Here is a 27,678-nt window from a genome sequence, read left to right as displayed (position 1 = left end):
TATTTGTCCTTTTGTATCTGGATTCTTTCACTTAATTAACATTTATAAGGTTCATTCATTTTTAGCATGTTAATTTAGCTTTTTTCCTCCTGCTTTATGCTTTTGCTTTTCCTTACAAGTGTGAGTAAAAGAAAGATAGTAGAACAGAACAGAGGGTCTTTTTCAAAATGCTCATTTATATTTTCTAGTTTTGAGCATATATAGTCTCAATTTCTTAATAAAATAGAGATAATTTAAAAATAACCAGCCATAGTCCTACTACCTATTAACCACTTCTATTAACACTTTGGTGATGTTCTTTTTAAAAAACAAAAAAAAACCTTTTTCTTCCCACCCACATAGTTAAGACTATATTATAAATACAGTTTGCTATCCTGCTTTCTTACTTTATATTATGATGAAAGCATTTATTCATGTTATTATAAACTTTTAAAACATACTTTTTATGCAGAAAATGTGCTTTTTATTCTTCGTTCCTCCTCATTACTTGAATTTTTTACTTTAGTTTCAGGAACAGGAAGAAATCTAAAAATCAAATAGAGTTTGTTCAGTTTTGTACTAACCCAAGGAAGAAGGAAATTCTTTACTGGAAGCAAAGATAGTAACGATAGAGAAGCAGGCAAACTAGCTTGTAATATTGTCAGGAGAAAAGGCAGGTACTAACCCAGATCCCGTTGGTGCCACTTAAGATTTAGAGTGCATGGTGCTAATTCTAAGCTGTAGGACCTTGTTTAGGACAGTCAGAGGAGAGAAAGTTGGCAGTCTCACTGCCAGGGCTAAAGTGGTTTGTGATCCAAAATTGGGAGCTGGAAGACTTATTCTTTTAGGAACCTTGATGTAATCATATGGCAGCAATCCCTGGAGCTAAGAGCACAGACTCTGGAGCAGGGCTGCCTGGGTTTCAATTTTACCACTTACTTGCTGTATGACATTGGGCAAGCTGCTTACTTTACTATGAGTTAGTTTCCTTACCTGTGAAATGTGGATTATAGTACCTAGCTTATATAGGGATGTTATGAGGATTAAACAAGTTAGGTATATTAATCATGTAGTTCATTGTCTAGCACATAATAATCACAGTTAGCACTATACTGTGTTTGTATTAGGGTTCTCTAGGGAAATAATCAACAAGAGATGTCTGTCAATAGTATGCAATTTTATGAGTCTCTCATGTGACTGTGGGGATGTGGGATGTACAAGTCGAGGTTCTGCAGGCAGGCTGCAACCAGGGACTGCAGTGAATGTCCAGTGAAGGTTCTTGATGAGTTCTGGGAGACACTGGCTGTCCAAAGATGAGCTGGGAAATTCTCACTCAATGGTGAAATCACTTCCCCTTTTAAGGAAAAAGCGTCACTCATGGCTGATGGCAATCTCCCTGATTGATGTAATTGTAACCAGCTAGCTAATGATTTACCACTGCAGTAAAGTCAGTGGTGACTAAAGTCCATAAATGCCCTTGTATTACAGTTAGCCCAGTGCTTGCTTGACCAAACAACTGGGCACAATTACCTGGCCAAGTTGATGCATTAGCCTAACTATCACAGTATTATAATACCATCAGTTCATAACTATTGAATATAAATTATGGATTAAATCAGCATTTTTGTGCTGGCCTGGGAACCTAAGCCCAGTGTATAACATTGACTATCTGAACTTGCATTTCTATCCAAGTTCAGAACAAATATACAGAAAAACTCCTGGAACATAATATGGTTATTGGTAAGCTGGCAGTTATCTTCATATAGAAGATGATAAGGAACATTAGTATTTCATAATGAAATAGAGGGGCATTTCCTTCCCTTTTATCTTCCGTTTCCCTTCTTGCCCATCCCCTTTGTGGAGGCTGCATCTGTTTGAAAACCTAAAAAGCACCTGTTTTTCCTTTTTCTTTGTCACAATGATTTCCAAATGATATTAATGGAAACTCTGAGAATTCTTAGAGAAATATTGCCCTGGAGATTTCTCATTAGACTTTGCTGATATTACAAATATATTTAAATGGTAATAGTAGTAAATTATAAATTTTGTCTTTAGTCTTTCAGTAATATTTTTGTGTTGCTAAGAATTTTGTTTTCCCATTTAATTTCTTAGATTGATTTTGTGGGACTTTTTACTTAAGAATATCCCAATTTTTTGGCCTTAGGCAGTTTGTTAAATAAGTTCTATATCATTTTATGATCCATTTTACTTTCTCTTAGAAGCCAGATCCTTTAACTGAAAATGCAGTTGTAATAACCATGGATAATGCTACCTTTTACTTTAGGCTCCAAGCAGTGAGACAGTCCTTTCTCTCAAATGTGCTTCTTCCAGGTATATAAGGAGGTAACCTTACTACATAAAGAGCAAAACCTACCACCTATTATCTGTTTTCAGAGCTCATTTTTAGACCTTGAAGAATTTTTTTCTTTTCATCAGAACATTAGGAAGTCCTCCTGAAATCATTAACAGTCATATTAGGAATTATTGAAAGTCATTTGAGGACAAGAACAGAAAAAAGGTTAATTGCCACGGGACTTTGTTGGGAGGCGGGGAGATAAGGGGGAATGGGGATTTGCTTAGGGGTTGTGTACCAGGTGTGGGAAGAAAGTAGAACTGAGATAGAGGTAGGATGCCAGAATGCCAGAAATAAGCTCCTTTTCTCTACTGGTTTGCTCTGCTTAGGCTAGTCAGAATTCCTGTATATTTTCAGCCTTTGACTCATGTGCCTTAAAAAAAGTGTGTTCAAGATGAATGTGTTTGATCTGTAACATTTTGTCCCCTTTTACATAATCAGAGATGTCTAGATGACCAGGTATCATAAATGTGTCAGATTCAAAGGTTCTTTTCTAATTTAATGAATTACAGATACTTTTTTCTTTCTTTGGTTTGTCTATTTTTAGAACATGTAGTTTTCTTTTTTAAAATAATTGTTCTTCCAGTAATGTAATTTTTAAAATATTTATTGTTTTAAACATTCATGTTATTAAAATTTTAGATGAGATTAGGAAAAATCTTAATTCTACGGAAGTGGATTCCTCTCAGACCTTTTTTCCCCCCAGTTCTATACCATTTAAATAAGTGTGGTCATTATGAAAACTTACTTTTTTCTGCTTAAAAATATATTTATTAGGTATTTTTTGTGTGTATTATCTTCATAATAAAAATCTTCTGAGAGTATCTATCAAATTTTGTTTTAGAATTTCCTTACCATTTGGCAGTTCAGTTGTTATCTATATAAGACTGCAGTGAACATATTTGTACTTGTACCTTTTTCACAGCTTTTTATTTATTTGGAATAATAGATGTTTCATTAGAGTTAGTTCCCAGAAATGGAATTTCTTTCAAAACTGTTTATGGCTCTTTATGAATACATAATACCAAAATGTTTTCCAGAAGTATTGAGCCATTATTCCTTGTAATTTCCAAAACATCACAGGTCCAATTTATCTGTGCCATCTCCAGCAGTAGCTATTATCATTTATAAAATTTTACATTCCTAAATGAAAAATACCAGCATAGTAGTTTTTATTCCTTAAATTAAAACATTTTAACATTTTGAATACTTATTTTTCCAATAATCTTTATTGTACCTTAACATATAAGTGATATAACAAAGCCTAGAGTTGATGCTAGTAACTTGTTAGTTTTAATTTTCTATCTTTTTTTAAAGTAGAAAATTAGATATCACCTGCCTGGTAAATTTTCAAATTCTAAGTTCTAAAACTGATAAGGATATATTACTTTATAGTTGTATCTCATATACCATAGTTCTAAAGTTGCTATGAGTATTGAATTCATCCTGATCATGTTTTTCAGATTGAAGAAGGTATTGTTGTAATGGAAGATGATTCTCCAATGGAGGCTGTTAGCACACCTAATACTCCCCGAAACCTTGCTGCATGGAAAATTAGCATTCCATATGTAGACTTTTTTGAGGATCCCTCCTCGGAAAGGAAAGAGAAAAAGGAAAGAATTCCTGTATTTTGTATTGATGTTGAAAGAAATGATAGAAGAGCAGGTAGGACGTTTTAATGACTTCTCTTCTGAAAAGATGCCCATGAGTCTGTCTTGATTATCAGATATAAATATTTTGCCATTTCTAACTATTGAATATGACTGCATATATAAAAGTGTCCATAAGAGAAAACTGAATGAAATCTTAGGACTTCCTAGGTTATGTCTATTATCAGTTAGTTAATTCAGTAATCCAATCAATACTTATTGAGTTAGATGTCTGTGAGATACCCAAAAATCCAGCTGGGCATTTATATCATATGCTTTTAATGGTTTTGTTGCCATTCATTAGCCTTTATATCTATTTACTATCATTAATGTGTATAACACTGTGTTACATATTATACCTATTTAATTAAGTAGCCTTTATACTTTTTGACTATCATTAATACATATAGTGCTGTATTACATATTATACCAATTTAATTAAGACAACATTTATCGTCCTTCACTGTTATGGGCTATTTAGAATTGATAAAAACATGATCTAGCACAACTTCTACAGGTTTTGCCATGTTTCTTTTGGTTATTTCAGGTGTGGATTGTAATAGAAACAGAGGGTAAATAGCATCCATAGTAGGATAAATGGTCACCACCCTGGCCTTGCCAAGAGGTGGGCATTGGATGTAAGCAAAAACACATAAAAATCGTGTACATTTTGGGAATCATAAGCAGAAAAAGTTGAGCTCAGAAAGAGGGAAGTGTCTGTAAGGAAAGAAGGAGAAAAAGTGGCAGTGTTAGGAAATGGTGTCATGAGAGGAGAGTGACTAAGGGATAGTGTGAAGGTCAGTGCTAATAATTCCCTTTATATATTTTTCTAAAAGTATTAGACTTTCTCATTTTTCTTAAAAGCTGATGCTATTTCAAGAACATAAGGCATAGGAATAGGGAAAGAAGAATGCCTAGCATGGCTAGCTATGATTTTTCCTGTTGTAACTTAAGTATCAAGCAGGGTCGTGTTCGGTCCAGTTCTGGGGCAGTTCCTTGCATTTGCTATAATGGCTGTTCAGTCTTGCTGTACTTGCTGTTGTACCTCAGCATTCTCACAGGTACACAGCCAAATCATTAAAGATATTACTGTGTGATATCAGTTTTGAACTTGTTTGGCTTGTATACTTTGTCTGCTACTTCTCCTTGTTGGCCTTTCAAGTATTGGAAAGAATCAAAAGACAACCAGCTATAATTATTGTGCTTTATTTTAAAAGATCTTTACCTTAAAAATTTAAACAAAAAAACAAAAACCAGTGTTCTAAAGATAATTTTGTCAGCAGTTTGGCAGTCTTTTTGTCAATGTAATGTACTTTAGAAAGCCATGGGCTTTGAGGGAAGAAAGTGTGTCATTTACTATACTAATTTTTATGCGTGTAGTAAAACGGTAATTTCAGGATTTTAAAAACCGAAACCAAATATTATATAGATTTTTTAAGACCAGTTTTGAAGAAGAAAACTAGGACTCACTTTATAGGTAATGACTATATCAGGTAGGTTTTTTTTTCCTGAATATAAATGTGGTTTGGTGGTTATTGTGATTTGGGTTGACTTGAACCATTGTCTTAATGCTAATAATGGCAGTTAAGATTTTTTGGATGCTTATGCTACATTCTTCATTGTATAAAATTGCTTTAAGTGGATTACTTAATGTGTTAGGTATACTTAACTCCTATTCTCTAACTAAGAAAACTAAGACACAGTGAGATTAAATTATTTGTCCAAATCCACATAGCTATAAATGATGGGACTGGAATTGGCAGAGGCAGTCCATTACTCTATATCTGAGCTGTTAAGTTTAGTAGCCACTAGCCACATGTGGCTATTAAAAAATAAATAAAAATTAAATTAAAATAAAATTTTAGTTCCTTAGTTGCACCAGCCAAATTTCAAGTACTTAATTATCACATGTGTCTACTGGGTGCTGTAAAGATAGTGTAGATATACAGAACATTTCCATAATCATAGAAAGTTCTTTTGGACAGTGCTGCTCTATAGTGTACTAAATCAGGGCAATTTGGTTAATATTCAAGAGACTCAAAATCTTTTACAGATTTTTACAAAATATTTATATCATTTTTGTAATAGATTTTTAAAATCATAATTGGGTTATTACTTGAAGTTTCTTAGTTCTATGTTTCTGTTGTAAAAAAATTTGTTTTTCTGAGATAAAATCATAAATATTTATCACCTTTTAAAGTAATTTAAAATTAAAGTGTTAATATGATGCCAAAAAATAATAAATTATTACATCTACGGAATAATTTCTAGATTTTTATTTTTAAATGTTTTAAAAACTGCATCCTTATGGTAGCAGGTTATGAAATTCTTTATTTCTTAGTGTATATTCATTCACTTTGCAGTTGGGCATGAGCCTGAACATTGGTCTGTCTATAGAAGATACCTTGAATTCTATGTACTTGAATCAAAATTAACAGAGTTTCATGGTATGTTTTCCTTTTTTGTATAAATCCATTTCAACATTTGCCTTCTTGAAAACTATGTGCCAGATTAATTTTTAGATTTTATGTAATTGTACCAAAGAAATGTAAGACACCTCTATATACTCTTACTGGTAAATACTGTGATACAAACAGTCAATTCAATTTGTTAATGTGGAATATTATGAATATTTTCTTATGTTGAACGGCCCTTTCATGCCAGGAATAAAACCCACCTGATGGTGGTGTATAATTCTTTTAATACTTTGTTGGATTTGATTTGCAAATATTTTGTTGAGGATTTTTGCATCTATGTTCGTTAGAGAGATTAGTCTGTAATTTTCTTTTCTTGTAGTATCTTTATGTGGATTTAGTATTTAGGGTGATGCTGACTTCATAAAATGTGTTGGGTAATTTTCCCCTCCTTTTCAATTTTTTGGAAGTGTTTAAACATGATTGGTGTTAATTCTGTTCGAAATGCTTGGTAGAATTCACCAGCGAAGCCATCTGGTCATGGACTTTTCTTTTTTGGGAGACTTTTGATAACTGATTCAGTCTCTTTAAATGTGATTGGTTTGTGTAGTTATTGTATTTCTTGTAGAGTCAATGTAGGTTGTGCTTTTTTAGGAATTCGTCCATTTCATCTAGGTTGTCTAATCCTCTTATGATCCTTTTTATTTCTGTGGGATCAGTAGTAATGCTACCCCCCCCCTTTCATTGTGATTTTATTTTCATTTTCTTTTTTTCTTTGTTAGTCCAGCTAAGGGTTTGTCAATTTTATTAATCTTCTCAAAAAACCCACCTTTTGGTTTTGTTGATTTTCTCTATTGTTTTTTGTTGTTGTTGTTCTCAATTTATTTCTGCAATAAACTTTGTTATTTCTTTCTTTCTGCCTGCTTTGGGATTGGTTTGCTGTTCTTTTTCTAGTTTCTCCAGGTGTTCAGTTAAGTCACTGATTTTAGCTCTTCTTTTTTTTTATATATGTGTTTAGTGCTATAAATTTCCCTCTCAGTACTACCTTTGTTATATCCTGTAAGTTTGGGTAAGTTCTGTGCTCATTTTCATTCATCTTGAGTTATTTCCTAATTTCTCTTAAAATTTCTTCTTTGACCCACTGATTGTTTAGGAGTGTATTGTTTAGCCTCCACACATTTGTGAATTTTCCCCTTTTCTGCCTACTATTGATTTCCAACTTCATTCCATTACGATCTGAGAAGATGCTTTGTATAATTTGAGTCTTCTTAAATTTATTGAGAGCCCTGTTGTGGTCGAACATGTGTCTGTCCTGGAGAAAAATCCATGAGCACTTAAGAAGAATGTATAACCCGCTCATCTGGGATGCAATGTTTTGTATCTGTCTGTTATGTCTAGCTCATACATCATTTTGTTTAAGTTCTCTGTTTCCTTGTTGATCTTCTGTTCAATTCTGTCTAGTCATGTGGGTGGTGTGTTGAAGTCTCCAACTATTATTGTGCAGATGTCTATTTCTCCATTCAGTTTGCTAGATTTTGTCTCATGTATTTTGGATACCCTGGTTAGGTGAATAGATAGTTATGCTTGTTACTTCTTCCTGGTGGATTGTCCCTTCTATTAATATATAATGTTCTCCTATATCTCTTATCATGTTTTTTGCATTTAAAGTCTGTTCTGTCCAATGTTAGTATAGCTACCCCTGCTGTTTTTGGTTACTGTTTGCCTGAAATATCTTTTTCTGACCTTTCACTTTCAGTCTATTTGTATCCCTGGATCTAAAGTGAGTCTCTTATTAGACAGCATATAGATGTGTCATGTTTTTTTATCCATTCTGTCAACCTGTGTCTTTTGATTGGGGAGTTCAATCCATTCACATTCAGTGTTATTACTGTAAATGCATTATTTACTTCCAGCATTTTATTCTTTGGCTTTCACGTGTCATGTCTTATTTTCATCTGTCTTTTTATACTTTCCGGTTACCCTTTCTGATAGTCCTTACTTCCACATTCTGTTCCAAGCCTCTCCTTTCTTTTTTTTTTTGGGTTGCAGAACACCCTTTAGTGCTTCCTACAGAGCCAGATTCCTGTTTACGTACTCTCTTAGTTTCTCTTTATCTGCAAATATTTTAAACTCACCATCATATTTGAAGGACTTTTGCTGGATAAAGAATTTTTGGCTGGCCATTTTTCTTTTTCAGCTTTTCTTTTTTCCTCCAAGTTTTTATTTCACAAAGAAAGGGGGCTTAGTTTTTCTTGGCAACCTCTTTCCTCGTGGCAGCCAGGACATTGCTCAGCTCCTCTCTCTTCCTCTTGGCACAGATGTGTGTCCCTACCCTTTTTTTTTTTTAATTAATTTATTGAAGTATGTCACTCATACATAAACATACATAAACAATAAGTGTGTAATAATAGTTGTGAACTTACAAAACAAACATATATAACATCATACAGGACTCTCATAACTCACCTCACCACCAATAACTTACATTGTTGTCAAACCTTTTTAACTAATGATTAAAGAGCATTGTCAAAATATTACTAGTGGGAAGCAGACCTGGCCCAGTGGTTAGGGCATCCATCTACCACATGGGAGGTCTGCAGTTCAAAGCCCGGGCCTCCTTGACCCGTGTGGAGCTGGCCCATGCGCAGTGCTGATGCATGCAAGGAGTGCCCTGCCACGCAGGGGTGTCCCCGTGTAGGAGAGCTCCAAGCTCAAGGAGTGTGCCCTGTAAGGAGAGCCGCCCAGCATGAAAGAAAGTACAGCGTGCCCAAGAAAGGTGCTGCACACACGGAGAGCTGACACAACAAGATGATGCAAAAAAAAGAAACACAGATTCCCATGCCGCTGACAACAACAGAAGCGGACAAAGAAGAGCATGGAGCAAATAGACACAGAGAACAGACAACGGGAGCGGGGGCGGAGGGGAGAGAAATTAAATAAAATCTTAAAAATAAATAAATAAAATAAAAAATAAATAAAGTACTGCAGCAGGAGAAAAGAGAAGCCAGCAATAGCTGGCCCCAACTCCCATTAGCAGAGATAGCTGGATTTTAAAAATATATATATATATTTTACTAGTAAACAAAGTATTTTCCCCCAACCCACCTTATTATTATCTTTATATCATTTATATATGAACATACATAAACAATTAAGTGTATAGTAAAAGTTGTGAACTTACAAAGCAAACATGCGTAACATCAAACAGGGATCCCGTACATTAACCCTCCACCAACACCTTGCATTGTTATGAGGCATTTGTTACAAGTTATGAAAGAATATTGTCAAAATCTTAGTACTAATCATAGTCCTTATCTTACATTTGATGTGTTTTTCCCCCAACCCACCTTATTATTTTTTAAGACAGAAGTTGTAAACTTATAAAACAGTCATGCACATGTGCAGAATTCCCAAACAGCACCCCTCCATCAACACGTCACAATGGTGGAACATTTGCTACAGATAAGATAATATCTGATTGTTACCATGTCCATAATGTACATTTGGCTCACGTCTTTCACATAGATGCAAGAATATTGTATTATTACTACTAACCACAGTTCATAGGTTACTCCAGTTATGTTTTTCCCATGCTTCTCCACATTCCTAACACCCTGCAGTAGTGATGTACATTTGCTCTAGCTTACAAAGGACACTCTTGGATCTATACCATCAGCCACAGTTCTCATCCACCTCTTGGTTTACTGTGCTGTTCAGTTCCTGGATTATTCTCTAACATTCTGTCAATTGGCATTTACATCCCTAGACTACCATTTTCAGTAACATCCCCATTTATAAACTAGCTGTTACTCCCTATGTGTTGCCATCTACTCTATACATTTCCATACTTTTACAGTAAAGCTAATTAAAACATACATATTTTAAACATCAGTAGTCCATCTCAGTTCTCTTCTTATCTCCTTTAACAATCCACCACCTACCATCAGGTCTTGAAGATATTTTCCTACAATTTCTTCTAGAAATTTTATGGTTCTTGTTTTATTTTTAGGTTTTTCATCCATTTTTAGTTAATTTTTGGATATGGTGTGAGATAGGGGTCCTCTTTCCTTCTTTCAGCTATGGCTATCCAGTTCTTTCAGCACCATTTGTTGAATGAACTGTTCTGCCTGAACTGAGTGACCCACCCTTTTTTTGATGAACTTGAGTGCCCACTTGTCCTTGGGGACCTTGAGCAGCTCCATGGTACACCACTCATGGGGTGAAACTGCACACCTCTCAGATCATGTCCTGCATGAACTTGGTGTGCTTGGTGAGGTGCCTGTGGTGGTGACTGTGCCTCGAATTGCTCACGTTCTTGGTCACCTTATGGCTCTTGTTGAGGCCCATGGCCATGGGGTAGCACATAGCCATAGCTGTGGACAGGGATGTGGAGGGTCTGGAGGTGGTGCCTGGCTCAGTCCCCACCACCCAGAATCCTGTCCCCCTGCTCCCCCAGGCTTGCTTGCCACACCCCACATGTCCTCCCGCCCACAGAGTGAACCTGGGGGCCCTGATGGCAGCAGATCCTGCAGGCACACAGCTCCACTTAGCTGCTCTCTTTCAGTACTCTAATTATATCATACAACTTCTTTCATGCCTCCATGATTTCTGAAAAGAAATGTGCACCAAGTTTCATTGGATGTCCCTTGTATGTTATGTGTTGCTTCTCTCTTGCTACTTTCAGAGTTTTCTGTATATCTTTGGCATTTGACATTCTGAATATTATGTATCTTGGGATAGGTTTATTTGGATTGATTCAACTTGGAGTATGCTGTGCTACCTGGATACATATATTCATATCTTTCTAGAGAGTTGAGAAATTTTTGGCTGTTATCTCTTCACATGCTCTTTCTGCCCCTTTTCCCTTTATGTCTCCTTCTGGCATTCCCACATCACATATATTGGTATGCTTTATGCTATCATTCAACTTCCTGAGCCCCTGCTCAAAATTGACATTTTTTTCTTCTCTCTTTTCAATTTCAACTGTTCTGTCCTCTACATTGCTGTTTCTTTCATCTGTGGTTTCAAATCTGCTATTGTATGCTTCTATTATATTTTTAATATCACTGTGTCCTTCATTCTCAAAATCTCTGTTACTTTTCTATTCAAGATTTCAAATTTTACTTTGTGTTCACCTAGTGTCTTCTTAATGTCTTTTATTTTTTTAGCCATGTTGTCCTTCAACTCCATGATCTGATTTAGGAGATTTGTATGAACCTCATTGATTAGTTTTTTAAGTACTGTGTCTCCTCTGGTATTTCGATTTGTTCCTTTGCCTGCGTCATATCTTCTTTTTTCTTGGAATGGCTTGTAACTTTTTACTGATGTCCAGGTATCTGATTCTGATGCTGAGTTTACTCAGATGTTCAGTTTCTCTCTCCTGCCTAGCAATTTACTGTTAAGTAGCTGTGTGCTTTTCCCTTCTCTTCTCCTTCTGGAACTCCCATGACATGTTGTTGTTGTGCTTCATGTTATCATTCAACTCCCTGAGCCCCTGCTCAAATTTTTCCTTTCTTTTCTCTCTTCCATTTTGGGTTCTGTCTTCTGCATCACTTATTCTTTCTTCCATCATTTCAGGTCTGCTCTTGTATGCCTCTGATAATGTTTTTGCTCTCACCTATTCTCTTTCATTCCCATAAGTTCTATTTATTCATGTTTTTAAATTCTTCTTTAGGACCACCCAGGTCTTCTTGATTTCTTTTATCTCCTTAGACATATTATCTTTTAACTCATTGATTTGAATTAGTTTTGTATGAACCTTGTTGATTCTGTGTCTCATCTGGGGCTTTGATAATATCCCTCTTCTTGGGCCATTTCTTCCATTTTCTTAGTATGGCTTCGAATTTTTTGCTGATGTTCATGCATCTGACAACGAGTTTGAGTTTACATTGATGCTTAGTTTTTCTCTCTTCTCTAGGGATTTAGTGGCAGGAGGCAATGTGTTACTGCCCTTCTTTGACTCTCGGTTCAACCTGTCTTTAGGGTTTTCCATGTTTAGTTGCTTGAATCTGGGCCATGTACCCAGTAATGGGTTGTAGACTCACATCCAAGGGCCTTGGGGAGGAAGCGTGTAGGTGCCAGAAAAATCTCTTACTTTTCATTTCCTCACATGCACTTATTTGGTCTGCCAGCAGATGGTGCTCTTCAGCAGCCTTCTCAATTCAAACCCTGGTTGGAATGTGTGTGCTGCCACACGGACTGCAGCAGTGTGATAGAAGATCCTGCCTCAAGTATATTCAGAGCCTCGTAAATCAGACTTTCTCAGAGGCTATTCTCCAAACTTTGTCAGCAACCCCCTCCCTTTTCCTGGGTGGGAAATAATTCCACTCCCCTGTGTTCTCAATATCCAGTTCCATTCATTAGAAAGGGTATTTGTAAGAGTTGGATCTCTTTAGTCCCATGCTGGCTCTCAGGGCAAGCAGTAGCACAGCCCTACCCTGCCTGGAAGGGCTCATGTAACACAAAAGACCAAATTTGTTCATCAGAAGTTGAATCAGTCTTAGACTGCATCCCTCTCCCCTTTCCTGGGAGGTGGACCCCTGTAGACCCCTCTATCTGTAGCTGCCAACCAGAGGCTGGAGAATTCAAAGCTGTCTTCCCCAAGCATGGGAGGATGGGTGCCAGCAGCTGCAGCTACAGCTGCAACTTTTTTCTCACAGTTTTCCCATTGAGATTTTTTTTCTTTTGCCCCTGTCTCTTCTGGGTAGTGTCTTCCTTCTCCTGGAGTCTTAAACCCTAGAACATTTTTTTTTTCTGTACTGTTTCTGCCTGGCCTCTTGTTATTTTCCTGGGAGGGAAGTGAGTTCTGTGTCTCCCTAATCCTCTGTCTTCCCTGAAGTCTCTCTTGCTTTTTCTTCTCATGTTTTTTTTTTTTTAAGATTTATTTTCTCTATTTATCCCTTCCCTTGTTGTTGGTCACTGTCTGCTCTTAGTGTCCATTTACTGTGTGCTTTCTGTGTCTGCTCATCTTTTTAGAAGATACTGGGACTCAAACCTGGAACCTCCCATGTGGAAGAGAGGCTCTCAGTCACGTGAGCCCCCTCAGCCTCCTGATTTGTTGTGTCTCTTATTGTCTTTCCTCTTTGTGTCTCTTTTGTTGTATCATCTTGTTATGTCCCCTTGCCGTGTCTGCCTGTTAGCCAGCTCACCTTCTTTAGGAGACACCAGGAACCAAACCTGGGACCTCCCATGTGGTAGGTGGAAGCCCAATTGCTTGAGTTACATCCACTTTCCCCTCGTGTATTTTTTATCTCACTTGTTATGTCTTTCTTTCCCATAAGTTGTTATTTTTCTATTCAAGTTTTCAAATTCTTATTTTTCTCATCCAATGTCTTGGCGTCCTTTATTTCTTCAGCCATGTTGTCTTTCTACTCCTTGATTTGATGTTGGAGATTCGTATGAACCCTATTGATTAGTTGTCTCAAATCCTGTGTCTCGTTTGGGGCTTTGATTTGTTCCTTTGCCTGAGCCATATCTTTCTTTTTCTTAGCTTGGCTTGTAATGTTTTGCTGTTGTATAAGTATCTGATAATCATGGTTAGTTTACTCTGACGCTAATTTCTCTCTTTTGCATAAGGATTTAGTGGTAGGTAGCTGTGTGTTATGGCTCTTCTTTGACTCTTGGTTCAGTTTGCTCTAATTCTTTAGGATTGTTGTTGTTAATTGCTCAAACCCAGACCATGGACCCAATAATGGGTTGCAGACCACTTGCCAAGGACCTTGGAGAGGGAGGCTGTAAAGCCTGGAAAAACTTCCTTTATTTACTTAGTTTTATAAGTCCTTGCATGCACTGTCTAGGTCTGCTAATTGTTGGCGTTCTCTGAGAGACCTCTCCACTCAAACTCTAGTCAGAATAGGTATTCTGTAACTCCGACTGGGCTGGTAGTTCAGAAACAATGTGAGGGAGAATTCTCCCTGAGGGCAAGGCTCCCTAAATCAAACTTTAGGAGCTTCTCTCTTTGCTGGCCAACCCCTCCCTTTTCCTCAGGAGAAGATAAATTCTGTGTAGTCAGCAACCAGTCAGGGTCAGTAGGGAGGTTATTTGAGAAGGTAAAGTCTCTTTAGTCTCCTGTTGGCTCCCAGGGCAAGCAGTAGCAGAGCTCTACCCAGAATGGATGACTGTGTCTCATGGGAAACAGCAGACCAAGTTTGTTGGCCAAAACCTGAGTCAGCTATAAGCTACATCCCTCCTTTTTGCTGGGGAGGTGGGCCCTTGCAAACTCTCCCATCCGTAGCTGCCAGCCACGGGCCAGGAACTCAAGGCTGTCTGCTCTCAGGGTGAGGGGATGGTCACCAGCAGCTGCAGGTTTTAGTCACCAACATTCCTTGCTGAATGATCTTTCCTTTGCCCCTCTCTTCTGGGTGGTATCCAGCCTTTCCCTGGTGTCCTAAGCCCTAGAACAGTTTTCCAGATAGTTTCTGCATGTCCTGTAACTATTTTTCTAGGAAAGTAGCATGTCCTATGTGTATCTAATCCTCTATCTTCCTGGAAGTTTATCGTCATCATTTTTGTTAAATATGTTTGCTATGCACCTGGCAAATGTTCTGATTTTGTTCTTGCAGTTGAATGCTTCTTTGGAGGGTAAACCAATTAGAAACAGAGGCTGTGACTATTTCTTTTTAGTTCTCTCTTTTTTTTTATAATCTTTTTTTAAAAGATTTATTTTTTTCTCTCCCATTCCCCGCCCCCCAGTTATCTGCTCTCTGTGTCCATTCGCTGTGTGTTCTTCTGTGTCCACTTTTGTCAGCGGCACCTGGAATCTGTGTCTTGTTTTGTTGCATCATCTTGCTGTGTCAACTCTCTGTGTGTGTGGCACCATTCCTGGGCAGGCTGCACTTTTTTCGCACTGGGCGGTTCTCCTTACAGGGTGCACTCCTTGTGTGTGAGGCCCCCCTATGGGGGGGACAGCCCTGTGTGGCATGGCACTCCTTGCATGCATCAGCACTGCACATGGGCCAGTTCATCACATGGGTCAGGAGGCTCTGGGTTTGAACCTTGGGCCTCCCATGTGGTAGGCGGACGCCCTATCCATTGGACCAAATCCGCTACCCATAGTTCTCTCTTTCATTGTTCTTTCCTATCTATTTACTTAGTTGCAGAGATAGAGTTATAAAGTATTTCCACTCATTTTGTATGTAGGTCAGTGAGTTTGATTTGAATGTTGTTAATGTTTTCATTTAAGAAAAGATCTGTGGAGGTTTTTCTGATTCAAATACAGGCTGGTCTTGAATTGTGAAGTGTAAGGAGCCATATAATTACATTCTTTGTCTGCTGTAAGGATTGAGCCGGTGATAAAGAGATAGGAAGATAAAGAATACAGAATTGTATTCCATAATTTTTGCCTAGATTTTGAGTTTGTATTTGTTTTCAAGTGGATTTTGTCTGTCTCTGCCAGTGCCACCCTTATCTTGTTCTTTCTCTAAAAACTTTTCCTTTGGTTTCTGGCTGAGCGGATAACTTATCTCTATACTTTAAAATCCTGGACTAGTCAAAGTTGGTTGGATTCTCAGCAATACTGTTCATTTTGTTACTAAAATTTGGAGTCAGCCCAATTTGAGGTTTATATACTTTTGGCAAAATGCCACCTATTTTCCCATTAGGGTGCAAGTATTTCATTAGAAAGATCTTGTATAATAGAATCCTGCCAGTTTCAAAATAATCTCATGAGAATTTTCTAAAGGTGTTGTATTAGATTTGAAGGCTAAGTAAATCTGACAACAAATAGTGGTTGTTGGGTTGTTGAGAGAATGTATTCTGGACATCAGTAGTCTCAAGGTCTTCAGTCTGGACTTCTGGCATGAAGCTCTCTAATTTTGTGAAGATTTATAAAGTATAATGTCATATCACTACAAGGTAGCATTGTGATCTCAGTTTGACATAGTAAATTATAAATAGGTTTTTAAAATAGAAGTAGATCATAGTAATAACTTTAATATATACTAATTTCAGGCACATTTCCTGATGCCCAGCTTCCTTCCAAGAGGATCATTGGCCCCAAAAATTATGAATTCTTAAAGTCAAAGAGAGAAGAGTTTCAGGAATATCTACAGGTATAGCAACTACTGTTTTACTTAATTTAAAGCCTTGCTAATCATAGTATTCTCTGATTTCTCTTATACAGATAGATTTTCCTTTTAAAACATCTGTCCATGTGAACTTTTTAATTCTTTCATTTTTTATTTTTTTCCCATGTGGATCTTGAAATGAATTTTTTGTCAAGAGAATCCTTTTTGTTGTTTTTATTTTTAAATTGGTAATCATTGAAATGCCAGATATTTTCTTAGGTGAAAGTTTTACATTGAGCTTAGTTTAAAATTTTTGATGTGAGAAGTTAAAAAAAAAAAAAAAACAGACAGGAGAAGCTTTTGGTATAAAAGATTAAGTGCATTCTAGGAATAGTGGTTGTTATTTTTATTTTTGTTTGACTTTGTTTTTAGCAGTTGCTGAACTTTGGGGTCTTCATTCCTGTTTTATTTCTGAATCCTTTTCCTTTTGCAGTCCATGTGGTTTTCCAGTTTCCTGGTCTCTTCTGACTCTCTGGCATTCACCTCTTGGAATTGAATTCCATTTTTCCTACTTCGTGCACGTTGTATTAAATGAACAGTGTAATTGGTATATTATTTCCATAGATGGTACAGTTGGTTTAAAATAACTTACTTGAGACTTCTCGCTCTTCAAAATTAACGATCATCTTTCTTTATCAGATGCCTAAATCCAAAGAGAGGATACTTTTTTTTTTCCTAAAGTTCCTTTTATTTCGGCATAGAATTTTATAGTTTTTATTAAGTGTTAATTTAGTAAAATTTGGATGTCTCCTATTGCAAATAATGCCCTTTTCAAATTAAAAATATCCAGCAGTGTAAGGGCATATTTGAACTTGACCTTCTATATTTGAACAGTTGAATGCTTTTAAACCAGAAAGTATTTTCCATTTAATTTTTTGGTGATATGAAAATTAAAATATGACACAGCTATTAATTACTGCAAAGGTATTTAAACACAGCATATATTATTGTTCATCTCTTTCTTTGTTGATACCATGAACACATTATTTGAGCAGACAGAATCAACTAAACTTTTTTCTAGAAGAAATAATTTCTGGTAATATGGTATTAGATGTTTTACTGGTGTTTCGTTTATGTAGCATTCTTTTCATAAAGTTTTATAATTGTTTCATAATTATAAAACTGAAATATTATTAGGTAAGTATTAATTTTGGCTTTAAAAAGTCAGTTAATCTGTAGGACAATAATGTTGGAGAAAAGCAGACAATAGATTTTCTACATTGTTATTTCACATTTCCACATCTAATTTTCTATAAAGCACTTTATGCAGATTTAATTATCAAGGAAGTTGTATACCACTTTAATATTCATTTTACAGTTGAGAAACTAAGAAATAGTATTAGCTAATATTTATTCCTGTTTTCTGTGTGTCAGGTACTAAGCTAAATGCTTTCTGTAATAATAATACAAAGTAGGTAGTGTTGTTATCCCCATTTTCCAGATGTGGAAATTCACTTTTGGGTAATATAAAGCATACCTAGCTAGCAAATTAAAGAGTTAGGATTCAAACCCATACATATCTCAATGTAGAGGCCATGGTCTTACCTACTACACTATACTATTTATTCCCTTTATAATTGCAAACTTTTTATTATTCTGAAAATTCTTTCCTTAGCTTTTTGCTTTTTTTAAAAAAAAATCATTTTAATAAAGTTTTTATCATACTTTCTGATTTTTAAACTGTTTCCTTTTTTTATTCAAGAAACTTCTGCGACATCCAGAACTGAGTAACAGTCAACTGCTGGCAGATTTTCTGTCTCCCAATGGTGGGGAAACACAATTTCTTGATAAGATACTACCAGATGTAAATCTTGGTAAGTCAGTTTAAATAATCAAGAGGATAAATGGGAAAGAGAAGCAGCAGCATTTTTAGATTACCTGGTTAATTTTGGTTGATTCAGAAAAATAATGTAGAAGATATTTAGGAAAATAATATATAGGGTATAGCTATGAGTCAAATTCCAAAGACAGAGGATGACTTTAATGTCTGTTTTGTGAGTTCTAATTATTTAATTAGCCACTACTAGCCATATATCCATGATTGGATAGCAGCATAGAAAATTGTTATCTGATGTATCTTTAAAATTGGTTTTCTAAATAAAGAAAAAGAAAAGTGGAGGTGGTGTTTTCAGCATATGTGAATGTGTGTTTTCAACATACTGTATGAATGGCTACAGTCTGAAGTTTCTCATAAGATCAGATCTGTTGACATTTGACTCAATTTTAGACTCAATTTTTTTCTCCTGCATCTTAATCTATATCATATCCTTCCTTATTTTGTATTTTATGCATTGTAAATGTTCCTTAAAATCTAATTTCCCTTGAGTAGTTTGTAGTAGTAATTTAGATAAGTAAACTTTGTCTAAACTGACTTTTAGTTAACTTGAATTATTCTGAATGATATTCTTAGCAAATTTCATTTTGTGGTACTTCTGAATGTAAATTCTATTTAATGTTTAATTGTTGCCATGTACACATGAAGTAGTCTGTGTAGAAATATTTCTGTGTTGTATCTCAGTATTTTCTGTTTGTTTTCATTTTTTTCATTAATAATTTAGAAAAATACGTTAGGTAAATAAAATCTTAATCCTTGTCTACAAAGTAACTTTGTCATTAATAAAACAATTTTGCACTCTGTAGATTGCTTTATTTCCTCTAGTACTATTTTAAAGGAAATTGAAGATGTCAGAAAGCTTACATTTGCTCTATTTTTAAAAATATTAATTGAGTTTTATTATGGCAGTTATAAAATTCATAGTCAAAGCACAGGCTAGTGGGATGACTGAAGACATCTTATTGTAGTTATTACTATTAGAGAGTGAAGTTAGTGTTTTCTGAAAATAATGTTTCAGAAAATTTTTTTTGTGTGTGTGTAGAATTAGTTGGGCATCTAATTCTAGCTATCATTTTGGATGAATTCTTTACTTGTAATTTGTCTAAATAGCAGGCCAACAAAAACCCAGATCAGCTGTCTTCTCTAGCCATTAATATACTACTTACATTATAAGCAAACACAAAAAATTGGAATTTAAAAAAAATTTCAATTAAAAAATTGTTCTAAAATTTTCCTGTGAATTGACTTACATGTCCCTTGAAGTATACATATCCTTGTTTGGACTGGTTTAAAAAACTGCTTTCTTTATCCTCATCCCAGGCTGGTGATTATCAGTGATCTCATTATTATCAAAGGCAGAGATATTTTCTCACCTTTTACCCTTCTTCACCTTCTTCGGAACCTTCTTTCCTTTAAAAATTCTTCTTCTCTGGCATTCTTTAAAGTATACTGCTCTCTTACTTGACTCACTCCTCTTTCTGTTCCTCCATTTCCATTCTGCCCAAGCCACCCTGACCCCTTCCTCCCACTTAAAATACAGGTGTTTCCCAAGGCTGTGTCATCAGTTTTCTTCTTGCCAGTCTCAATAGACCTATTATTTTCATTCTTACCTATATGCAGATGTTTCCAAATGCAGTATGACCTTTAGGTATACAATTTGAAAGCCGGTTGGAGTCACCACTTGCTCTCTCATCTTTTCGAAACCCACTTCTAATTCTGTGAGGGCACTGTGGCCATCCTACTCATACTTGATACTTGAGCATTACCTTGGATTTTCTCTCTCATACTGCCACTAAGCATCTATTTAGTTTGCAAATTCTATCAGTGTACCTCTTTGTTGTTTGGCACACTTTCTCCTCGTCATTTACTTATTTCAGGATTTCATTGACTCTTGTTTTAATTCTCTTGGATTCCCGTCTTTTTCCACCTTGAACCAGTTAATTCTCTATACTGTGGACAGGTTAATCTTCCTGTAACATAGCCTTGTTCGTGTCTAAAACTTTTTGGTTTCTCTCTTTTTGTTACCAGATTGTTTTGCTCATTTTTACATTAGGATGACATTATGGACACATGGTTTACAAAACAAAATGAAGCAAAACTCAACAGAATACAAACTTATCATTTACAAAACAAACGATTTCTTAAGGCACTATTAAGTATCTGTGCTATTAGCTGTATTAAAATTAAGAATTTTTGTTAATGAGAACATAAAGAGCCTGAAAAGATAGTTACAGAATAGGAAAACCACTGTAAAAACTAATAAAGGACTTGGATCTAGAAAATATAAAGTCATACAGTTCAGTGAGAAGACAATACAATGGGGAAAAAAGCACTTCACGAAAGAGAAAATCCAGATGCCCCATAAATCTATGGAAAGATGCGAAGTTTCAATAATCAGGGAAATGCAAATTAAAATAATATTAAAATGACACCAGATATGGGAATTATGTGTTTTATGCCTGATCGTGCTGTAAACCCACAACTTCTTTAATAAGAAAATGAATAAATAAAAAAATAAATGTAACACCAGATTGTTCAAAATTTTAAGTTTGACAATACCATGCGCCAAGTGTTGGTAAAAATGGGGAGCAATAAGAATTCTCTACACTGTAGGAATATAAATGAAAACCACTTGGAAAAACAGTTTGGCATTATGTAGAAAAACAAAATGACTTAGCAGTTCATGTCTTGAGATATATATCCTGGAAAATCTTGTATTGGTATTTTTAAAAAAATGTTTAGAGCAGAATTTTTGTAATAGCCAAAAGTGGAAACAATACAAATGTTCATCAGCAGTAGAATGAACGGATAAATTACGGTAGATTCGTAACATTGAATACCTATAGCAATGAAAATGATAAAATTGCAGCTACTTGAAACAGTGTGGGTATGTCTTAAAAACATAATATTGTGTGAAAGAAGCAAAACCCAAAAGAATATATATAGCAAGTTTCCTTTTATGTAAAATTGAAAAACAGACCAAATATAAGCTAGAAAGAGTTCTAGCTTATTTACCTGCTAGGCAGGTGTATTTTAAGTATGTATATGTAATTGAATTAATGGATTAAATATTACAGATAGGCATTTGACTTTTATTTACATCCCCAACATTAACACATTCAGTTGAGCCAAAATATTTGGGAGGGGCATGGTAGTCTTATTCAGGGAAAATTTGAGGACCCTTTATATTTGGTGATGTATGGTCTTCAGGAAATAGATTTGGGTAGACCTAGATACTGGCTAGGTTTGTCTAAATGAGAAAAATGATCAATGATGACCCAGATTTCTATCTAAACAACTAGATGAATGCTATTGTTACTTGCTGGGATAGGGGATAAAATTAAGAGCCGTTTTGAACTTGAGTTTAGAGAATCTATTATAGTTGCAAAAATTTTATAAACCAGGAGAGGTCAGGAGAGAGGCAAGTTTTATAGATTTGAGTGTTATTTGAAATTAGATTGAGTAAATAAGTTGGCTTTGGAAGAGCATGTAGAAGACGGAAAAGTATATAGTGAAACCGTGTAATTTAAGGAACTTACGAACATTCTGAGTACGGAGGAGTGCATTATAGGAATATGAGAAGCAGCAGAGAAATAGCTGGGTGGGAGGGGTGGGGTTGGTTTGCCTGTTGTAAAACAATCTCTATTTCTTATTTTTATCTTTATTTTTAAAATAACATTATTTCAAATTCAAAAAATAAAATAAAAAGGGGCTCAGCAAGTTATGGAAGCATTACTGCTGGAAGTTCTGTGAAGACGCTTATGTAATTCCAACTGTTTTTTTATTATTAATGTCTATTGCTGTTGCCATACATCTATTTTTTTTTTCTAATTCTAAAATTAAACAAATTTAAATTATATTTCTCAGTTTTGATTAATTTTAGCAGTTATTTCTAAATACTTGAGAAAGTCTCAAGATCTTTGATATTTGTAATAAGAAAGCCTGAAGATGAGATCAAGAAGGAAGTGTGGCAAACAAAGGATTAGAATCGAAATTTTAAATCTGAAGTTCAGAATGTAACTTATTCCAATAGCCCTTTTTTAAACATTGTTGCTCTTACAGTGTTACATTACAACTTTTTATATGTTGTAATAACCCCTAAGATTTCTTTCCTTTTGACTTTTACTTATTTTTAGATATCATTGGCTATTCATTGTTTAAAATCTTTTGAAAACATTTTCTTATGGAAAATTTCAAATATACACAAAAGTAGAGAAGATTTTATAATGAACTCTACTTCAGCAGTTATCACCACTTGTCTTGTTCTATCCCTTTCCCTGCCTCCCACCCCACTGGATTATTTCTTTTTAAAATCCAAAGTCCATATCAGTAATTCAGAATTATCATATTTGTTTTAAATTTTTGTTGAATGTGAAATGGTCAATTATAAATATTTTTACAGTTTCACATTTTACTTGTCTACTTAGTAAATAAAACTACTCTGTGAAGTATTTATATGAACAATTATGAAGTTTATTTATGCCTTCATAAAATTAACATTTTACTTTTAATTACAGGGAAAATAATAAAGTCTGTTCCTGGAAAGCTAATGAAAGAGGTGAGTAAGTGATTATGTGTACTTTACAACAAATTTTATGGTTTACTAAAAATCTTAATTTTGATTTTGGATTCTCACACAATGATTTCTTATGTCACCACAGAAAGGTCAGCATTTGGAGCCTTTCATCATAAATTTCATTAATTCTTGTGAATCTCCAAAGCCTAAACCAAGCAAACCAGAACTGACCATTCTCAGCCCTACTTCAGAAAACAACAAGAAGGTACTTCATGTTGCATTTAAAAGACAATAAGTTCAAGTTGCCATACTTGAGATGACTTTTCCATTATAGGAAGAATCCTTTGTTAATGAAGTGGGTAGGACTTTATATTTTCTTTATATGGAAATCAGTTGCACAGTATCCAGAGAAAGTATTGTATAGTTACTTGGTTCTTTGCTTTAACGTGGTAAGTATTTCTTTAGATAATTGTATTTGCAAACTGTGACCATTTCTGTATTGGGGGATTTTTAAAAATGGTTTCCTTAGGATGTAAAATCACCAGTTTCCAATGACCAAGGGATAATTGCTGTTAATGTAATTATATTTATTTTATGGTATTACCTAATTTTAATGGCTTATAAAATTTTTCATCCATTCATTAAACAAACATTTTATTGTTTGCCCCCTCTTTAGTGTAGGCAATGGGGATAAAGATCTTTTTCCTGTTCTCAAGAAGCTCATTTGAGTGTCAGAGTAGTGTCAAGCATGTAGAGCTGTGGGAGTGCAAAGGACAGCCCTCTTTCCCCCACCAAAAAAAAAAAGAAAGAAAGAAAACTTTCATTTTTGTTGTTACTATAAATACAAAATGATTGTTGGAGATCTTCCTCAGGCAACCAGGAGGGCAGAGGCTGACATGTTCATGAAGTGCCGAGGCTCATGGGGGTTCTATCTTAGCCTGGTCTTGCAAATGCCATTTCGATTCAACCAGACTTGCTTTGGTGGCAGTTCCCAGTTTGCTCACATTGGGATCTTGGACCCAAGGTGTCATGGATATTTCCATTTTTAATATAATGAGTTAAGATCCTATAAGTGCCTCCATTTCAGAGAGGGCTAGATATGTGACAGCCTGCTTTTTTAGGGGGGAAATACAGTTGCTGGCAGCCTCCAGAAGATGCTTGCATCAAAACCTTTTGGGAATTGGGACCATGAATGGGTAGTCCAGACTCCATTAGGCAGACAATGGGGTCACTAAGATCTCAAGCTAAAAGTCCTTTCCCCATGTGACCAGTGGAAGACCTTTGGGACCACCCACTGGGCATCCTTTATGGCCATATTCCTGGGAAGGGCCCGAAGTGAAGGTGGATGTCTTCTAGGTGACTTGATAGAAGAGTCCCAGATATAGATGTGAGATATGCTTTTCCAGAAGCTGAACATGTCAACAGTGTATTGGGCCTCTTTGACTGAGGTGGAAGCCTGGAAAATGAGGAGCTTGAGGTGGACTGGCTGTGGAATATGGTGGCCTACCCTGCCCAAATGTAGCCCAGAAATTTGATGGAGTTGGCAGGCAGGCACCTTTTTCTTGTGAGAGCCCATCCCTGTTGGGTCAGGATGTCAGTGGTCAGTGTAAGGGCCCATCTTTCTGGTTAGCAGCCAAGGAGATGTCATACACATAATGCCACAAATGGATGTCAAATGGCAGCTGGAGAGCTGCCAGATCCTGTTGGCAGAGACCATAGGCCAATGGGGGTTTATTTAGGTAGCCCATTGGGAACCTAGTGAAAGTGTGTTGCTGGCCTTTAAAAATAAAAGCAATTGAGCCTGATCTTCCTCACGGAGAGCCGAATAGAACATGTTGTCTAGGTAATTGACAGTAAACTAACTGACAGCCGCTTTTTTTACTTCTTCCAAGATGGTGACACTGTCTGTAGAAGGACTATGATAGAGGCATGGCCTTGTTGAGGTTGCAGTAATCAATGGTCAGCCTCCATTCCCTACCCCCATCTGCCCACCTTGAGTGTAGGCCTGATTGTGAGTTAAAAGGTCAGATGGTGTTGTGTTTCAGGACATCTGCCTCACCCATGTCCCCTCAGGGCTCTGTCTGAGCTGGTGTTGTGGAGTGCTAACCTCATAGAAGGGTCTGGGAAGCTTTAACAACTCCCAGCAGGCATAGCCAATTGTCATTGTGGAAGACTTTGGCCTGGTCCATGTAGGTAACTGGGAGTGCCAGGATGTTCATGCCAATGGTAGGAAACAGTAGCTGGGGAAGTGGACAGCAGCAGCATTTAGCCTCATGGAAGGATAGATCCTACCTTGATGGTGATCATGGCTGGTGTCCCAGATGCCTGTTCCCCTCTCAGTCTATCAGTGGGCATTGTGGGGTCAGTATACTGCACTGGTGAAGTGAGCATCAAGAGTGATCAAGTGCAATCCAGTGTCCAATAAAGCTATGAAAGTCTGCATTTTTTGGCCCCCAAAATACTGAGAGGTCAATGATAGGTGATTGTCATCCATGGGGTACCTGGGGGAACAACCACTGGATCCCTAGCATGAGTGAGGGCCTGCCAGTGGTGAAGATCTGAAGCTTATCTGTCTGGGTGGGTGGACTAATGGGCCATCTTGACATCAAGGAATGTCTTCAGGAACTCACACGACTTGACAGAGATGAGTCAATTAGGAAGCCCCCTTCAGCACAGCTACCAGTAGAAGTCACCCTGGTCCTTTTGTAAGGTTTGTTGGGTCACCAGGGAGAGGGGCCTGTAGGTGTGTGTGTGTGTGTGTGTATTTGTGTGTAGCTTTTTGCTACTTTGTTCTGGGTAGGAGGGGCAGATTGTTGCCATAAACACTTTTTGTTGGTTGGTTAAGTTCCAATTTCCAGGGTGGTGAGGGCCTGCAAAGTTTGATTCACTTTGGAAACTTTTGCCATTAGGACCAAAGAGGTTGGCTTGGTGTATGGCAGGGCTCCCCTTAAAAACAAATGAAAGGCATTGAGACTCAGAGAGGCTTGCTCAGGACTTGTCCATTGGTGTCCTGGCCCTGTAGGAGTAGCATCTCTGAAGACCCATTGACACATGCCTAGGTGCTGAAGCAGCTGCCTTCCTTCCTCTGTGGAGCCATGCTCAGCTCTTGAGGAAAGTAAACTCATGCTGAGGTGTGCCAAACAGCTAGGCCATAAATAGGCATTGCAAAAAGATGTAGGCATGATTTGTAATTGCGCCTTTTGGGTCCCACTCTGCTTTGCTCCTTGGATAAGCTTGACTGGGTCTTAGGTCATGACACAGTCTTACTGTCTCTGGAGATAGCTGCTAGCTGTTGGATCTCTCAACCCGTGAGTGGAGGGGTAGCATACCACTTCCTGTCAGATACATTCTGTATAACCACGTGGCACCCTTCTGATGGTCCTTGCGTTGTCTTTTTTTTTTTTTTTTTCTTTGTTAATCTCCTCCCCCCATCTCCCAGATGGTTCTCTCGTCTTTCTGCTCAATGTCTGCTTGCCTTCTCCAGGAGGTATCAGGAACTGAACCCGGGACCTTCCACATGAGAGGCGAGTGTCCAATGGCCTGAGTCACATCTGCTGCAGGCTGCAGCATCTTATTGCAGTGGAGGTGGTGTCTAGCTTGTTGTGGTGGGGGTGGTGTCTGCTTGTCTTCTTTTAGGAGGCATGGGACTTGAACCTGGGACTTTCCCATATGGTAGATGGATGCCCAACTGTTTGAGCCACATCCACTTCCCTTGCATCGTGTCTTGATGGTCTTTGCATCAAGCCTTTGAGCAGACTTTTAATCTCCCTCCGTATCTGGGGATGGACTTTCTGGTATACTTTTGTAGTATCTGGGGCACACTCTTCCTTATCTGAGCTGTCTGTGGAAGAGGCAGCTGCCTTGCCTACCATATGCTAAGTAGTGACTGTTAGTGCATGAAGTGCAGCCAGTGGCAGTTCAGAGCCCTCAGGATCATTATTCCATAGCTCACAAGACTTTGGATCACCGAGGCAATGTGCTACAACCTTGAAGTGAGCCTGTAGGACTTGGGCATGTTGTTCCTGGGCCACAGCTAGAAGCACCCAACCAAGCATCGTAGGGTGTAGTGCATTCCTAATGGAGCTGCACAGTTTCATCAGGAGCGCATAGAGTGTGGTGATGATTTTTATGGACTTTGTGTACGCATTAACCCAGAGGTCTATTGGGGAATAGTTCTTTTAACTCCCCCATTGATGGATAGCAGCAGATAAGTTTCTTAATATTTTTTACCTTGGCTTTTTTTTTTTTAATTGATTTTGTAAAAATATTACATTAAAAATATATATATGAGGACCCATTCAACCCCACCACCTCCATCCCACCACTCCCCCCCCAGCAACACTCATTCCCATCATCATGACACATCCATTGCATTTGGTAAGTACATCTCTGGGCACCTTTGCACCTCATGGTCAATGGTCCACATCATGGCCCATACGCTCCCCCATTCCATCCAGTGGGCCCTGTGAGGATTTACAATGTCCGGTGATTGCCCCTGAAGCACCATCCAGGGCAGCTCCAAGTCCCAAAGACGCCTCCACATCTCGTCTCTTCCTGCCATTCCCCATACCCATTAACCTTGGCTTTTCTTGTAGATGGTATCATCATGCCTGGATCTTTTAGGATGAGAAACTTCTGTCACACAGCAGGTGATGGAGATAGATCAGGCAGTGGTTAGTCTTCAAGCCAGGAACGTACCTCTGGCATCCAAACGGTCCTTCTCCTAGGAGTCTGCCCTTCCTTATTAATTACTTGGGTCTCATCCTCAACACCATTTGTCATAGTCAGGATCTATGGATGACAAAGTCCCCAGGGTTAACTTCTCTCCTTTGGTTCAGTCCATGTGAGTCTCAGGCACCATATAATGTT

At 37.1% G+C, this 27,678-nt stretch overlaps 2 protein-coding genes across 14 annotated transcripts in view; one reads left to right on the top strand and one right to left on the bottom strand.

Annotated features, from left to right (window-relative positions):
- The window catches only part of SNX14 (sorting nexin 14), a 110,004-nt gene that overhangs the window by 72,126 nt on the left and 10,200 nt on the right, over positions 1-27,678 (top strand). For 10 of the 13 annotated variants that reach the window (XM_004474839.5, XM_012518156.4, XM_023583606.2 and 7 more), the window contains 6 exons: positions 3,796-3,997; positions 6,345-6,428; positions 16,344-16,444; positions 18,162-18,273; positions 22,811-22,851; positions 22,955-23,074. In XM_004474839.5, coding sequence (XP_004474896.3) covers positions 3,796-3,997; positions 6,345-6,428; positions 16,344-16,444; positions 18,162-18,273; positions 22,811-22,851; positions 22,955-23,074 — 660 coding nt within the window. Of the gene's footprint in view, positions 1-3,795; positions 3,998-6,344; positions 6,429-16,343; positions 16,445-18,161; positions 18,274-22,810; positions 22,852-22,954; positions 23,075-26,248; positions 27,508-27,678 lie in introns of those variants that run through there. The other 3 variants (XM_071218580.1, XM_071218579.1, XM_071218581.1) reach the window with 3 other exon arrangements.
- Positions 27,497-27,678, bottom strand: part of NT5E (5'-nucleotidase ecto) — a 109,450-nt gene continuing 109,268 nt past the window's right edge. Inside the window, exon 10 of the mRNA XM_058307117.2 lies at positions 27,497-27,600. The gene's annotated coding sequence lies outside the window, so the exon portion shown is untranslated. The remainder of the gene's footprint in view (positions 27,601-27,678) is intronic.

This window comes from Dasypus novemcinctus, chromosome 11 (genome assembly GCF_030445035.2).
Source record: "Dasypus novemcinctus isolate mDasNov1 chromosome 11, mDasNov1.1.hap2, whole genome shotgun sequence".
NCBI classification, from domain to species: domain Eukaryota; kingdom Metazoa; phylum Chordata; class Mammalia; order Cingulata; family Dasypodidae; genus Dasypus; species Dasypus novemcinctus.
This window is presented reverse-complemented; position numbering and strand designations above follow the sequence as displayed.